The sequence below is a fragment of the Neolamprologus multifasciatus genome, chromosome 13 (genome assembly GCF_963576455.1).
Source record: "Neolamprologus multifasciatus chromosome 13, fNeoMul1.2, whole genome shotgun sequence".
Classification (NCBI taxonomy): domain Eukaryota; kingdom Metazoa; phylum Chordata; class Actinopteri; order Cichliformes; family Cichlidae; genus Neolamprologus; species Neolamprologus multifasciatus.
Genome location: NC_140451.1, coordinates 11,966,505 through 11,980,567, shown reverse-complemented (window position 1 = coordinate 11,980,567; position 14,063 = coordinate 11,966,505). Strand labels below are relative to the sequence as shown.

General features: G+C 40.3%; 1 protein-coding gene across 3 annotated transcripts in view; it reads left to right on the top strand.

The window, feature by feature from the left end:
• Positions 1–2,777: 2,777 nt before the first annotated feature.
• The window catches only part of disc1 (DISC1 scaffold protein), a 51,997-nt gene continuing 40,711 nt past the window's right edge, over positions 2,778–14,063 (top strand). The window contains exons 1-7 of one of the 3 annotated variants that reach the window (XM_085182132.1): positions 2,778–3,107; positions 3,314–3,448; positions 6,748–7,616; positions 9,290–9,359; positions 10,749–10,905; positions 11,484–11,574; positions 11,989–12,221. In XM_085182132.1, the coding sequence (XP_085038258.1) occupies positions 2,936–3,107; positions 3,314–3,448; positions 6,748–7,616; positions 9,290–9,359; positions 10,749–10,905; positions 11,484–11,574; positions 11,989–12,221 (1,727 nt within the window). In that variant the 5' untranslated portion in view covers positions 2,778–2,935. The other 2 variants (XM_085182130.1, XM_085182131.1) reach the window with 2 other exon arrangements.

Below are 14,063 nucleotides of genomic sequence, written 5' to 3'. Positions count from 1 at the left end.
CTCCCTGAGACTTTAAGCGGCTTTGAAAATATGTGTTCATTTTATTTTCTCTCTCTCTCGCTGCCCTTCCCTCTCTCTATCACACACAGATAATCTAAGGTAGACCCACTGGCTGTCTGCACTCTTCATTCAGTGTGGAGGAGGAACATGTGACCTTTGCACATTGCACACCCCTATTCTCCAGCAGACACACACACACATACTCACAAACAACCCCTTGTCTCCTTCTTCTACCCTCTTCAAACACTCCGTCCCAGTGCAGTGACGTACACTTAAAGTGAGATTTGGAATGAGAGGAGGAATATTCCTGGTAGAGAACTGATATCATGCTTCACCTCATGGTGTTTGTTATTGTACGGTGACAAATGAGCCACCATGCTAAGAAAATAATGATAGCATAGTCTGTTGTTGAAAATAGATGCCTTTATTTACGATAGGGCCAAAACAATTTTATTGCCAGATTTCACCTCAGAGAAAATGTTATTTTATGATTCACATTAGTCACCTTTAGGTCTGTATACATATCGCATTTTGATCACACATACATTAGAAAAAACAAGACTGACAAATTTTATTTTGTACAAAAACGTAGGCTATTTGTAATTAAGTAATTGTTTTGTATTGATGAACTAGATGAACTAGATCATTTTGATATTGTATAAGTTTGTCCCTTTTTATGACTGTAAGAGAGAGAGTCCAAATAATTTAGGTCTGCCATCTGCTGGGCAATTTCAGAACGGTGTATACAAACAGATACATTTACGGGGAAAATAAAGTTTTGGCCTCCTTTTACACTCCAAAGAAAAGCAATTTGTTTACGAAGGAGATGATCAGCCACCAGTGATTAAAGAGGGGGTTAAGGGTGGCACTGGAAATTATAGCAGGAGATGATAAGGGGGTCTAACGCTCCATTTACCTGTAGAAATAAACATCCTCCTCTGCTTCACTGTGAATATTTAACTAACTAAATATAAATAACACTACATGCAGTGACTGTTTGACTGAATGGGTATATTGTATGAACCTCAGTCCTCTACTTACTATTCCTAACTGCTTTACTTTGTAAAACTATAACTATACCATATCACAGTGGTTCCATTACCAAACCATTAAATCTTGTGCTTAAGTGCAGCCATTATATTATTACTGGGTAACTACATCTCCTAATTTGTGCAACAGGAGACGTAGTTATCTCCTGTGTAGTTATTACACAGGAGGCCTGTGCACATTATAATCAGTGTAACGCACTGATTTTTTTTTAAATTCAGTGCGTTACACTGAATTAAAAGTGTAACGCTCTTTACTTTAGCTAATTTACTTTAGCGCCCCATTTATATAAATGAATAAATAAATCCTGGAACAACCCTAATCCAGAGATTTGCTGTAAGTCTACTGTCTGGAATATGGCAGACCAAAACCACTCTTAACATCTTTGTCAGTGAGAACTATAAAACTTGAAATGACTACTCTCGTGGCCATGCTTAAAAACTTCCTGGTTCCATACACAGGAGAAAGTCAAAAAACTGGCATGGAAAAGAATGCTATTATTTAAATGTGATACTATATAGTTGTGTATACAGTGACATAAATATGATGGATCAAATGAATATTTTGTGAATACGACTAAATCAGGAAACACGTAGTCAGCCTATGGTTGTGGTTATGTATGAAATCAAAGTTGGATGAAAACGTGTATTTCTCAAGGTTTGATGTAAAAGTGAAAACGTGTACACATACTTTTGGGAAATATAAAGAAAAATTTTTTTTCTTAACTTTCTATAGCGGATAAACTAATATATCTGTGTGAAGTCTGACATCTGCTGGTCAAAGTCAGCAGATGTCAAAATGCATGCGATGGATGCATTGAATGCATAGCTGATGAAGGGAAAGAGCAAGCTAAACCAAACAGAGCAGGAGCTAATGTGTTATTAGTCAACAGCTACGTGTTTATCCTTTGATTAATTCATCTTTTATCCTTGCAGTCACTCTTTTCCTGATTGCTTAATTATTTCATAAAAGCCCTCATACATCAATACATAAGACAGATGTGATCATTCTTATACATTTCATCTGCTCCCTTATAGACACCGGGTGTAATTTTAGCATCTTCTTTCTGGGTTTTTCGCATAATATGGTGTTTCTTATGTCTTAAAACTTATGGCACAGAGGTAAGCCAAAACCTAAAACTTGACAACTAAGCTAAAACTTGAGAGGTTAGTCAAAGGGCTTCTCCTGGAAACTAGCCAGCCTGTGGGGCAGTGCGCTGATGCCAAAAATGCATCTCATGCAAACCTAATGCGCCTCTAATCTTTAACAAAGAGCAGGTGATGGCACTCTGCATGCCAGGCAACGTGTTTCATCCCTGCTCTTACCCTAGGTATGTGTAAGTACGTCCTGCATTCTGTCTGTTGAACAGAGCTTTTTGTCTCTGAGTATTGTTCACGAGCCAGGCGAGCTGAATGAAAGGAGCACTGGGATGAGTGGTGTGTGAAGGGGTGGATGAAAAGACTGCGCCATGTGAGGTCTAGGGTTTGGTGCTACTCGCTGATTCCCTGAGTGCCGAAAGAAAGAGACACATTAAGATGTGTAAGGGAGTACAGACCTGCTACACTGTGATTTAAATGACTGAATCACACGCATCCTGTGTGTATACATTTGAACTTCATGGTATTTGTGACTTAATAGTAGAGAGATGGTATTTTCCCCCATAAATTTCCTCCACAAGCTTCAGTGACACTAAAATACAGCTCATATAAACATAAACAACTGCGTTATTTAATCCGGTTCCGTGTCCGCTGCTACTTCCACAGTGTGCCCGCTGTGGATATGAGGGGGTCTGAAGGAGTCTGGAGTCAAATTCCTGAACACGTAGGAGCTCCAACGCGACGCATGACGCAAGGGCGCAGCGACTAACGGATTACTGATCAACTGATCGATGTGTCGACTAACAGACAGATTTTCCTGGGCTATGTACTTCTGCCACTGCACACCACCGCTGGATGTGTTTTTCATACTTTCCCCACAAGGAACAGCACGACGTGAAGTCTTTCTCCAGACCGTCAGTTCAGGCGCAGCGGGACCCACTTGTTTCCAACAGGGGGAGAAATGTAAGAATCTGATGTACCATAAATGTTTGTGTCAAGAAATTTTCATCAGGGACAAAACAGCGCGCTGGGAAGCAGTTTTCACCCGTCACTCACTGTGTGCAGGGAAAATATAGCAGCCCGGGTTCACTTTTCCATAACGGAAATGAGATCAGTCGCTTTGCCTGGCTTCACTTCTTCTAAAACATGGTCGATGTAACTCTATGCAGGCTTGTGCCACCGGGGTCTGACTTTCTTTGACTTTTCAACACAAACAGCCTTTTTTAATGGAAAAATGTTCGCTGGACTGATGGGACTGGAATGCCACGGCAACTCTCTGCTTCACCGCCGCGAAACCATTCAAGGTAAAACACAAGATTTTAAACTATCCGCTGATGTTCTCACACCAACCCTGGTCTTTTACAGGATATGTATACACCCCCAGGAACTTCATACAACTTTAATACACCGAAATTGGATAAAATAGTAGTATTAGGATGTACTAAGCCGGCAGTTTTTAGGGAGGGATAATCATCAGATGATTAAACAAAAGCAGAGCAGCCGCAGTGAAGACTCACAGCCTGTTTAATAATGCATTGCCTGGAATGTGTATGAAAGTTCACAGTTCATAAAGGTTTAAAGTCTCCCTACCAGTCATTCTTGGAGGAGTGATGATGAGTTGGAAATGATTACTTAAATAATATGTTCCCCACCTCTTTAGACAAAGTAGAGAACCATTTTCCTGCGTATTGTCTCTATTTGGGTCTTTTAACATGTTTTATACAAATAAAATGGGCTTGACTAATAAATAGAAATGTGATCCAAGTCTGTTCACGCAGGATGCCGGTAATCAGACCTCCATTAGACCCATTTATCAGACTGTTATGATCTCGCCACACGCAACAGGGTAACTGCAGTTAAAAGGCTGCTAGATGTGGTAAACCTTAGATAAAAATCTATTTCCCAAAGTGCTTCCGAAACAGCTTCTGCTGTGAGTAGATTTTTCCCTGGTCTCTGTTGTGTGACATTTTTGAATGAATCTAATCTACAAAAAATATCAAAATGCTTATTAAAGAGTATGTGCAGTGTATAAATGAATCTCTATAACACAGACTCAACTGATCCTGATGTGATTACAGTCTGACAAGAGCATAGAAGAGACGCAATCCTTGGAATATCCCCACCCTTTAACCTACCGTGCAAAATGGAGCGATAAGGACCAAGATTTAGGACCAAAGATAGAAATTGGCATTGGAGCATACTGTATTGTTGGGTTTTCATCCACTTATGTAGTCATTTCTTTAGTAAGGTGAATAGATATCACTGCTAACTTTCACTTCCCCTTTTTGTGACGCTCTCTTTGGTCACAAGTGGCGAGGTTTTGCACATCTGCCGAGCAGTGCTGCTTCTCAGGAGGTTGCTGACATGCAGATCCGCTTGTGTGTCTGTGTGTGTGTGTCAGAGGGTGCTGAGCTTGTTCCTCAAATGTTTGTGTTTTTATGAGAGCCCCTGCATTCCTCTCTGTCTTTGGCTCAAGCACTTTCAGTGCCCAATTGGATGCAGTGTTTAACCTAAGGGTGCTGAGGAGGGCCTCTTTAATCTCCAAAGGTAAATAATCTTGCCTCTTCTGGCTGACATGGTTCTTTTTCTCAGGCTCTCTGTACAGTTTCTTCAGCACTGATAACATGCTACAGTGAGAATGCTGTTGCAGAAGGACTGTTTTATCTTTGGTGTTGAACAACTCAACGTCACTGCTTGCTTGTTTGTATATTCTGCCTGAATTCCCGGTGAACTATTTTAGCCCGAAGCCCGACAGGAAGTAGAAAATACCTCTGAGGGGCTTCAGCCAAAAAATAGATGCCCTTCTGACATACACACAAGCCAGCAGACACAAAACAATGGGCCCTGAGGCATTTCCTTCCCCTTAAACCGGGAAGAGCTCTCTTTGTGTAATCGAAGTATGGCGAGGATACAGTGACACCATCATGTCCCTCTTCTTTCGACTCTTAGTTGTTGTAAAGGGGTTAGTATAACATCTAGCCACACCAGATGGTAGACAGTGTGCGGTTGTAGCTGTAACCTACAGATGGTGTTGGGTTTCTTACATCAGTTATGGACCAGTAGCCACGTCTGCAAGGACCCTCTAATGGACCTGTGTGTAACCCGAGCTCTAAGTGACACTGCACACACACAAAAACACTGTGGCTACAATGGGAGCATCCGTGTGTTACTTTCACTTGAAATACTGCTCTCACTGGTGTCTATTTGAGTCTCATGGGATAGTTTAGGAGTGGCATTGTAGGAGGTTACTGGGTGTTGGGAAGTGGGCTGTGGTTTGCTCATCGGTCATGCTTTGTTCAATGCCATGCATTCCTGTCTTGATAATTGTGCTCCCAATGCAATAAACACATTATTTGTAGAGGTTTACAGTTGCGTAAGATGCTGTTTTTATGTGTTTGTTTGCGTTTTCTACTTTTGGATTTGTTTTTATTGTAGTTAAAGCGTTTAACAGGCTTTTACACTGACAATAGTACAACTGATCCCAGTGTTTTCAGCACTGTCAGTGTGCCTCTGTGTGACTTCAGTGTTCGTGAGTGGGAGGAGAAAGCGAGAGCCAGAAGTGAAAGAAGGAGCAGCGCAGCTGTACACAAAGGGGCTGTTGATCCCCAGCATTTGAGCGCGCCTCCTCGTCTGAATCCTAAACATGATATGTATTAATCACGTGGCCCTGCAGCAGGTGTCTAACTCCCGCCACAATCTGGCCTTTATCATTACGCTCCACTTTCAGACCAAACGCTGTTTGCATGCATGTTTGTATCACTTCTTGTTACTAAGATTGGCAGTGTCTGTGCTTCACAAGCTATTTCGGTTATGCCCCTTTTAAAAAAACAGGAATTTCTTAATAACTGAAAAGCTTTGAGACAAGCCTCCACTCCTATGAGTGCAGTGTAAGTGGGTTTGATAAAGCGAGGGCAATCAGTATTGTTTTAAACAATCCTTCAGTTTATTGCTTTGGCTGGAAGACTCACAGGTTTTAGCACCCCCTCAGAAACAGATCTCAGTTAAACTTTATCAGCCTTACTGCTTTAAGAAAAAGAGAGAAGCTGAATGGTTATAAAAACAATAGCATCATCAGTGCCGGTTTGCTAGTGGACCAACAGGAATCAGACCTTGCCTGTGTGCCCTTTGCCCTATATTTCAGTGAAACAGACCGATTTAAGGCTCCAGATCCAGGCGTGAACCCCCTGCTATGTTTTGAGAACCTTTCCTCTGAAGAATTTTGCTATTTGCAAAAATAAACAATTGCAAATCTAACCTCAGAATATATTGTTCATGCATCTGGTATCCCACAGAGAGGCATGTCTTAACTTATAAATGACTGTGCAGCTTTGGTATTTCCCAACAGCTGGAGCAGAACCCTGGGAAATGTCACACATCTACCCAACGTTTTTTTAAAAAAAAAATTCAGTCCATTAGGCACTATCTTTAAAAACAAGGTCATTTTGCTGGATCACAGCTGCTTCGGGTACTTGTGTAATTAGTACACGTAGCATTACATCTTCCTGCTGTAGCCCATGGTTAATCCTACCAGTTCTATGAGGTCATGCGTTATCTTCCTCATGGCCATGTTGTCAAGCTTAATGGTTAATCTCTGCATCGACAGGTGGCAGAGCATCAGGGACAGCTGGCAGCTCCAGCCGTAAGAGGCTCCACCGAAGACCAGGGTACATGAGAGGAGAGCAGTGCAGACTGCAGAGCGCCACTCAGGAAGAGGAGGAGGACGTTGGGACAACCACTTTTATTACCAATGGAAAATCAGGACGTGATGCTGACATAGCTGATGCAACTAATGCTCAAAGGCCAAGTCCAGCTCCTGCAGACAGTGTGTCTTTAATAAATCATCAACAGCCTGATAAACACACGTGTAGCTCCTGGAAGACTCAGAGCTTTGTCTGTTCTGTTACCCACCCTCCTTCCCCTGTGGACTGCAATTCTAAGAGTACATCCAGCCATCTGGGCCAGTCCTCACTGCCCCACAATGAACTCAGGTTAAGTTCGAGCCTGGACACTCATTCAGAGCCAGAGGACTCTTTTAACTCCAGCTTCAGTTTCATCCAACAGTCACTTACCTCCAGCCAGAAAACAACCACCACACCCACACGAGAACAAGAACTAAGTTCATCAACAAAAGCATCTGACCTGCCTCAAACAAAACCCGAAACCTTACCTGTCGAGCACAATTTCTCTAAGCAGTCGTCTCCTGCTCAAACACTACCTGGAGGAAAGTTCTGGCGAGAATGCCTGTTTGCCACCCACGTAGAAAGATCCCACGTGCCCGACTGTGAGGCCCAGTCTATTGATATAGAGGCCACCTCCTCACTCTCCCTGGACTCGGACAGTACCTCTGCCTCCTCTGTCACCTCAGGCTACGAGAGCGCTACACCTGCCTTGGAGCAAGGCTGGGACAACCTGCTGAAGAAGTACGAGGGCGTGCTGCAAGACTGCCTCCAAAACAATCGCACTCACACCAAGGTGGGCAAGACAGACTCATGAAATTCACATATCAGTCATTCAAATTAATCTCCCAGCAAAGTCTAGAGTAGTGAAGTCAAACTCATCTAACACTATGGGCCACATACAGTCCACTTTGATTTTAAGTGTGGCAAACTAGTGAAACTCCACTTTCTGTTTAGTAAAGTTTAACTAAACAATTTTCCCAGCAACATCTTAATATAAGAAGAAATTTCAACAGTATGTCTGTTCTATATGATAAATATGTAAAATAACAGAAAAAGTTCTGGCACCCCTCACTTTCCTATATTTATAATAATGCTCTTTCATTTCTATAGTAGAAATGTCTATGATGGACATAGTCGATACAGGAAATACAGGAACTTCTCTGTCATTGAATTGTTTTTCTGTTATTTTTGACTATTTGGTGTAGAATAGATTGCAATGGGGGGTGGTGTTCGTCAATGGAAAAAGCTGTATATCTTAGGAAAATACAGTTAAAAGTTCAAAATCTATTCACTCCTTCACATTTTCCAAATTCTTCCAGTGGGCCAGATTGGAGTTTTTGCCAGGCCTTAGGTTTGACACCTTGGTCTACAGTCAAGATGAAACTAAACTACAGAGAGACGAATACTATATTAAATCAGGAATCCCGTATTTGCTTTCCTTACTAGTTCCAGCTCATACCTTGTTGGTAGATATGAAGCTACAGCCAGCAGCTGTAGCTTCATGTTGAAAAGGGAACGAGTTAGCCTTGTTTTGTTAACAAAATTCACCCAGGAGTTGAGTAACTCTGAAACTCACTAATCAGCTGTTTATCCTATACTAAGTATCAGAACTAAGTTGCAATTTAAGACCTGGTCATGTATCGTGTTTGTTTGTTTACACTTGTTTTAGACGTTCAAGCTAACCAGCTAGCTTTTTCTAATAGCAGAACATTGTACTTACAGACTCCTCAGAGTGATGCTATATTGATGCTTTCTTGTTTTATTAAGAAAGACAAAAGCAAGCAGGTTTAGATTTTTCTGAAAGAGAAAACTAAGTATTCAACTCACCTACTTAATAAAATTTTTGGTTAACACTTTGTAATGCTGCACGTGAATAAGGACATAATTCCCCTGAAATTAAATGGAATTTAAATATAGTTTATTTGAAAATACAAAGTAATTAAATTTACAAAGAAATACTTAAAGATAGGTACACTAGAATAAGGGAGTAAAAGGGAATAACTGCAGGTATTTCATAGAAAAGAAGACAAATTATTCTGTAATTAATATTAAGTACTACCTAAGTACTTTTAATTAGTGTATAATTCATGCATTTTGCAAGAAATTAGAAATAATTGCATTGTGAGTATTTTACAGAAAAGCAAACAATATTTTCCTATCTTACATTCTAAGCTTGAAAGCGATAAAAATGACCCCATATTTCATCTGATAAAAACAGATTTGAAACATTTTTCAGTATTTGTTACATCTGATAGAATCTTTCAGGTCCTCCTCAAAAAAAGTAAAACGTTGAAGTACTGTGGTCAAGTTATTGTTAACGCCCTTTCCTCAGCTTGCTGACCCAGTATCACTTTGACCTGGCAGTCATCGCACCCACCTTTTTTCTGCATGTATTGACTGTTTAAAAGGCGATGAACTCTGAAGTTACTGTTGTGTAACCTGTTCTGTCTTCTTGCTGTCTCTCAGATTGAATCCATGATGTTGAAGCTGCAGAGGCTCCAGCAGAAAGCAATTCTGGACGACGATTATGACGCAGGTAAACCAGTTTAGCCATTTTGGTTAAGGTTACAAAATAACGACTTTATGAATGATTTGATAAGATTCTATTTATCTTTTTACTATTTGTTTTTAAGAAGTTAAAGTTTAATATCACTAAACACAATAACTTAAAGTTAGAGAAAAGAGCACAGTTCCAAGTGAAAATATTCTGACTCAGTGACCAGAAAGCCACAGGAGCTTAACACGTGCTGTCCTTCTAACTCATGAGTGAGCTTTCACTCACATGTTTGGATCATTTATCACTTTGATGTCAGCTTCTTTATTAAATTTCTTGCTAATTTGCTGTTCACCATACTGAGATGACCTGTGTGAAAGAACATGTGAGAGATGAGGCACAGAGCTTTTTAGTGCTGACTGTTTCGTACATACCTCAGTAAGCTCTTTCCATGGTTGACTTACCTTTATTTTTATTTTTTTAACTATCCTATAATGGTAAAACTAGAAAATCTTCAATTTATGTGGCTTAAAACAGAAATAGCACAGTTATTATGTTGACTCAAATCAAAATAAAGGGTATTTACAGAGAAATAAGGGAAGGTTTTACAGAAAAGTTTACAGGAAGGGGTTCCACGTGATTATTGCAACGAAACAACAAAGCCTCAAACCTAACAAATATCATTTGTAATTGTACCTGACCTAGATATTGTAAAAAAAGAAATAAATAAACAATCAAACCAAAAATTTTAACCCATTTCTTTTATTTTGTGATAGAACAAATACATAAGATACATCTGTTTCTGTGGTTAACACATATGCATTACACACAGAAGATCCCTGGTTTGATATCAGGAGACAGAAATCACTGGGAGGGTTTTGTCAGGAAAGGCATCCAGCCTAAAAACCCACCATATTAAAACCATGTGTGTCTATCTGCATGTGGTGACCCCTGTGAATAAGGGAGCAGCTTAAAAACAGGTTTAAATACACATGTTTCTGTATCCTGTAGATCTGTTCGAATGTGCTTATTATTTGGGTCAGTGTTGTATGCCTTGACTGGTGTTCTCCTCGTCTATTCATTTTCTGACTTATACGTTTAGTTTTCCTTTTTTTCCACTTACAGTGTTGGATTAAATAGCTGATGAGATTGGTTCTGTAAATTCTGTCTATGTATGTTGTGCTTGCCATTTTTAATTTAGCTATGAATCCGCCAGACTGGGATAATTCTAGTTTTAGGGTCATATGTGTTTACAGAGCCAAGAAATGCAGATTTTTATTCAGGATTCATAAATACAGCAAGGTCAGAAATGTGCTCCCTTTAAATGACTTCTAGTAAAGGGCTAGAACACAACACCACTTGGTGATAACTGGACTCCTCTAGCTGATGTTTTCTGCATGTTATTCAGCATGTGTGTATGTGTGTTCACAGCTGAACGCTTTGGGAAAAAGTTAGAGGAGCTGTCTAAAGAACGAAGCACTCTGAAGCTGGGTTTACCCTCCCAACAGCCCAGCGTGGCGTTGCTCCTGGAGAGGCTCAGTCAGGCGGTGGACAGCGCCCTCCAGAGGGCAGACTGCAGTCAGCACAGGTCAGTGCTGGTTTGATCATGTAAACTGAAACACTATATTTAAAACGTTAACTGCATACAATATATAAGTGGAATATAATATGTGGTTACACTGAAAATTACTTTTCCTGTTTTGTTTAGGACCTCGTTTTATATTGTGTGTCACTTAAACAAAAAACAGATCTACTTTTATTGCAATAAACTCCCTTTGTTCAGGACATAATGGGGTTTATTTGAGTTCATAAGCTCATTCTCTCTCGTTTGTTGCAATATTGTAGCACAGATCAAAGAGGGAGAGCTCTCCAAAATAGCTCTTGGGACAGGAAGGAAATCAGGTGGGGCCTCTTCAGAGAGTATCCCGAACAAATATAAGCAAAAGGATTTTAGGTCACCTCTGATAAACAGCAGATTTTCCACTGTCACAGAGTTATTTGATGAGAATCTGTGGGAAAAAGTGATTACACACAACCATACTGTATATTACTCATCTGCAGCTCTCTTTAGCTTTGACTTACAGAGATTAAAAGCAACATTAAATGTGGATTAACCTCCTGAAAATGTTAATCAAAGCTGTTAAAAATGGTGTCATTTTGTGGCAGGGAGTGTGCAGAGCCTGTTGCAGGGGAGCAATCCGACTCATCACCACTGCAACGAAGAGAACGTCTGATACGAGAGAGACGGCTTGTCGAGGTAAATTCGGCTCACGTCGTTCCGCTTTGTACGTCAGGCTGGTCTGAGTTACTGCTCCTCTGAGAATTTAATAAAACAGCTTCTTTCCTTGCTCACAAAAGTGAATGAAATTTGTAAAATATGCATAGCTGTCAGCAGTATTTACACTGACAGTGAATGAGTGTGAACAAGATTAATTAATCTCACTGCTACTTTAATATCAAACAAACTATTGATTAATGATTCTGAAAAAAGCTAATAACTCACTAGTCAAGTTTCCTTCAGTTTCAGATTAGGTATTTGAATGTTTCATTCAATCTGCTGGCTTAAAAAACTGAAGTACTACTTCACTGTTACTGATTACCTTCATTGAAACGATGTTATTTCTAACATACATGTAAAATGAATGAAATGAACATTGCTCCACCTCTGCAGGAGGACATCGCAGAGCTGCAGCAGAGACTGGTGGAGCTGAAGGACCGTAGCCGGTGTCTGGAGCAGCAGATCCAGCAGGAAGAGCAACAGGTGGAGGCTGAGGAGCTGGAGGCCTCCGTGCTGAGGAGCTGCAGCACGGCTCAGCTTCGCGACATGAGCCGAACCCTCCAGGACCTCGTCGCTTCTGAAAATCGCACACAAATCTTAGTCTCTCGTCCTCCCTCCATGCTCAGGTCAGCGCCATATATGTGATGATTTGCTTGCTTAAATGTCACATTTGTGACATGAAAGGCTGTGTTTGCATGAGCCGGAAAAAAAGGATATGGAAAAAGTGCAAGTGGAAAAATAGAGAACTAAAAAGTTGTGTCTTTTTGAGCATATTTAATAATAATGCTTTCATCTTGTTTGAGTGGTTGCATGAAATAATTAAAAATTTAGAGCCTCCTTTAGCCTCCTTTACAAAGCTGCAGGTAATGAATGAATGAAACCTGCTGTTCCCAGGAACAGAAATTTACAAATGAGGATAAAATTATTTGCCTCTACCACAAACCCGTCATGCGCAATGACATGCTCTGTATTCCTCAAAGCTTACAAAAATGAGAGTTATCCTCCAATTTACACACAGTATATAAATCTTCTCTGCCTCTAAAAAAGCACTGAGAAAGACCGGAACGAGAATTAGTCAGAGATGAGTCTAAAGAGCCCAGATCAACTGCCACGCTGAAATGTGCTAAGAACAACCTTGAGAAAGATTGTTCATACTGGAAGTGCATCCTTTGGTGAGATGAGATGAAATTAGAGCTCTTTGGTCACAGAGAAAAGGGAGAGGCCCAAAACAGCACCGTCCCCACAGTGAAACACAGTGGTGGGAGTGTTATGATGTGGGGATGATTCAATGTTTCTGGAACTGGTAATCTCCTCAAAAACACTTCATCACTAGTAATTCTGTCCTCATCTGTATTTAGGGAAAAACTTCAAACGAGGGAATCAAAGCCTTCACTGCAGATCTTTGGACGTATTAAAGGGGTTTTGCTCTCCAGGATCTGCTTCTGCTAGCAAGCAGAATAGTTAAGAAAATGTGCAAATGTATGTGAAAAATGGAAATTGAGGTCTTGAGCATTGAGAAAACATTTTCACACCTTTTGAATTTTGCACGTTGGTATTACAGTTTCTCCTGTCGGTCGTTGGACTCTCAGTTTGATTGGTCGAGCTGGATCTAACACCTGAACTGTGAAAAGTGTCCGCTGATTGGGCCTTTACATGCATAACCTTTACTCAGAACTAGTTTGAAGGTAACATAATTTGTGTTGTTGTGTCAATTTGATGTATTTCTACTTACATATTTATATACAATAGAGGAATCGGCACAGCCTATGTCAGGAATGAGGAAAACAAGCCCTGAAGCTGACAAATTGCCAAACACCACAGCATCCTCCATGACAGCCATTTGTTTATCCACTTTATGATGGTTTCCTCCTCTGACAGCAGGAGGACTGGAGTTTTAAACATAATTCTTTACTGTAAATGTAGCAGAAGTATTTTTGTTACCTGACACCAGCTTAATAGACAGGTAACGTTTATCCAGAGCAGTCAAAAGGTTTTGTACTCTTTCATTTTTTATCAAAACTCCAGGAGATGCATCTCCTTATTTAATCTTACTCAAAATGTACAATAAAATCCAGATTTGTATTTAATATTACTTTGATAAAAATATGAAAATATCAATTAATTTGGGCAAAATTAGCCACAGTAATGATAATTTAACCTTGTGCAAGATCTTGGTGTGGTTACTATGCATAAAGCATTTGTTTAGTACAAGTCTGTCAGATGTGCTCACTTCTTATGCAGTGGTCAGTATTTGTATTTGTGCAATACCTGGAATGGCCAGGTGGGGCTGCTATAGAGCTGCAAATGCTGGTAACCATGCAACAGTCTGTCCATAGGTTTTTTTCTCTTTCATCATGTTACATACATTTAATTAGCCCATTTTGAAGTTGATGTGTCAGTGGCGAGCTGCTGTTTCTAAGTCATTGCCTCCCAGCTTCATCCATCCACAGAGAAAGCGACACTTTGAA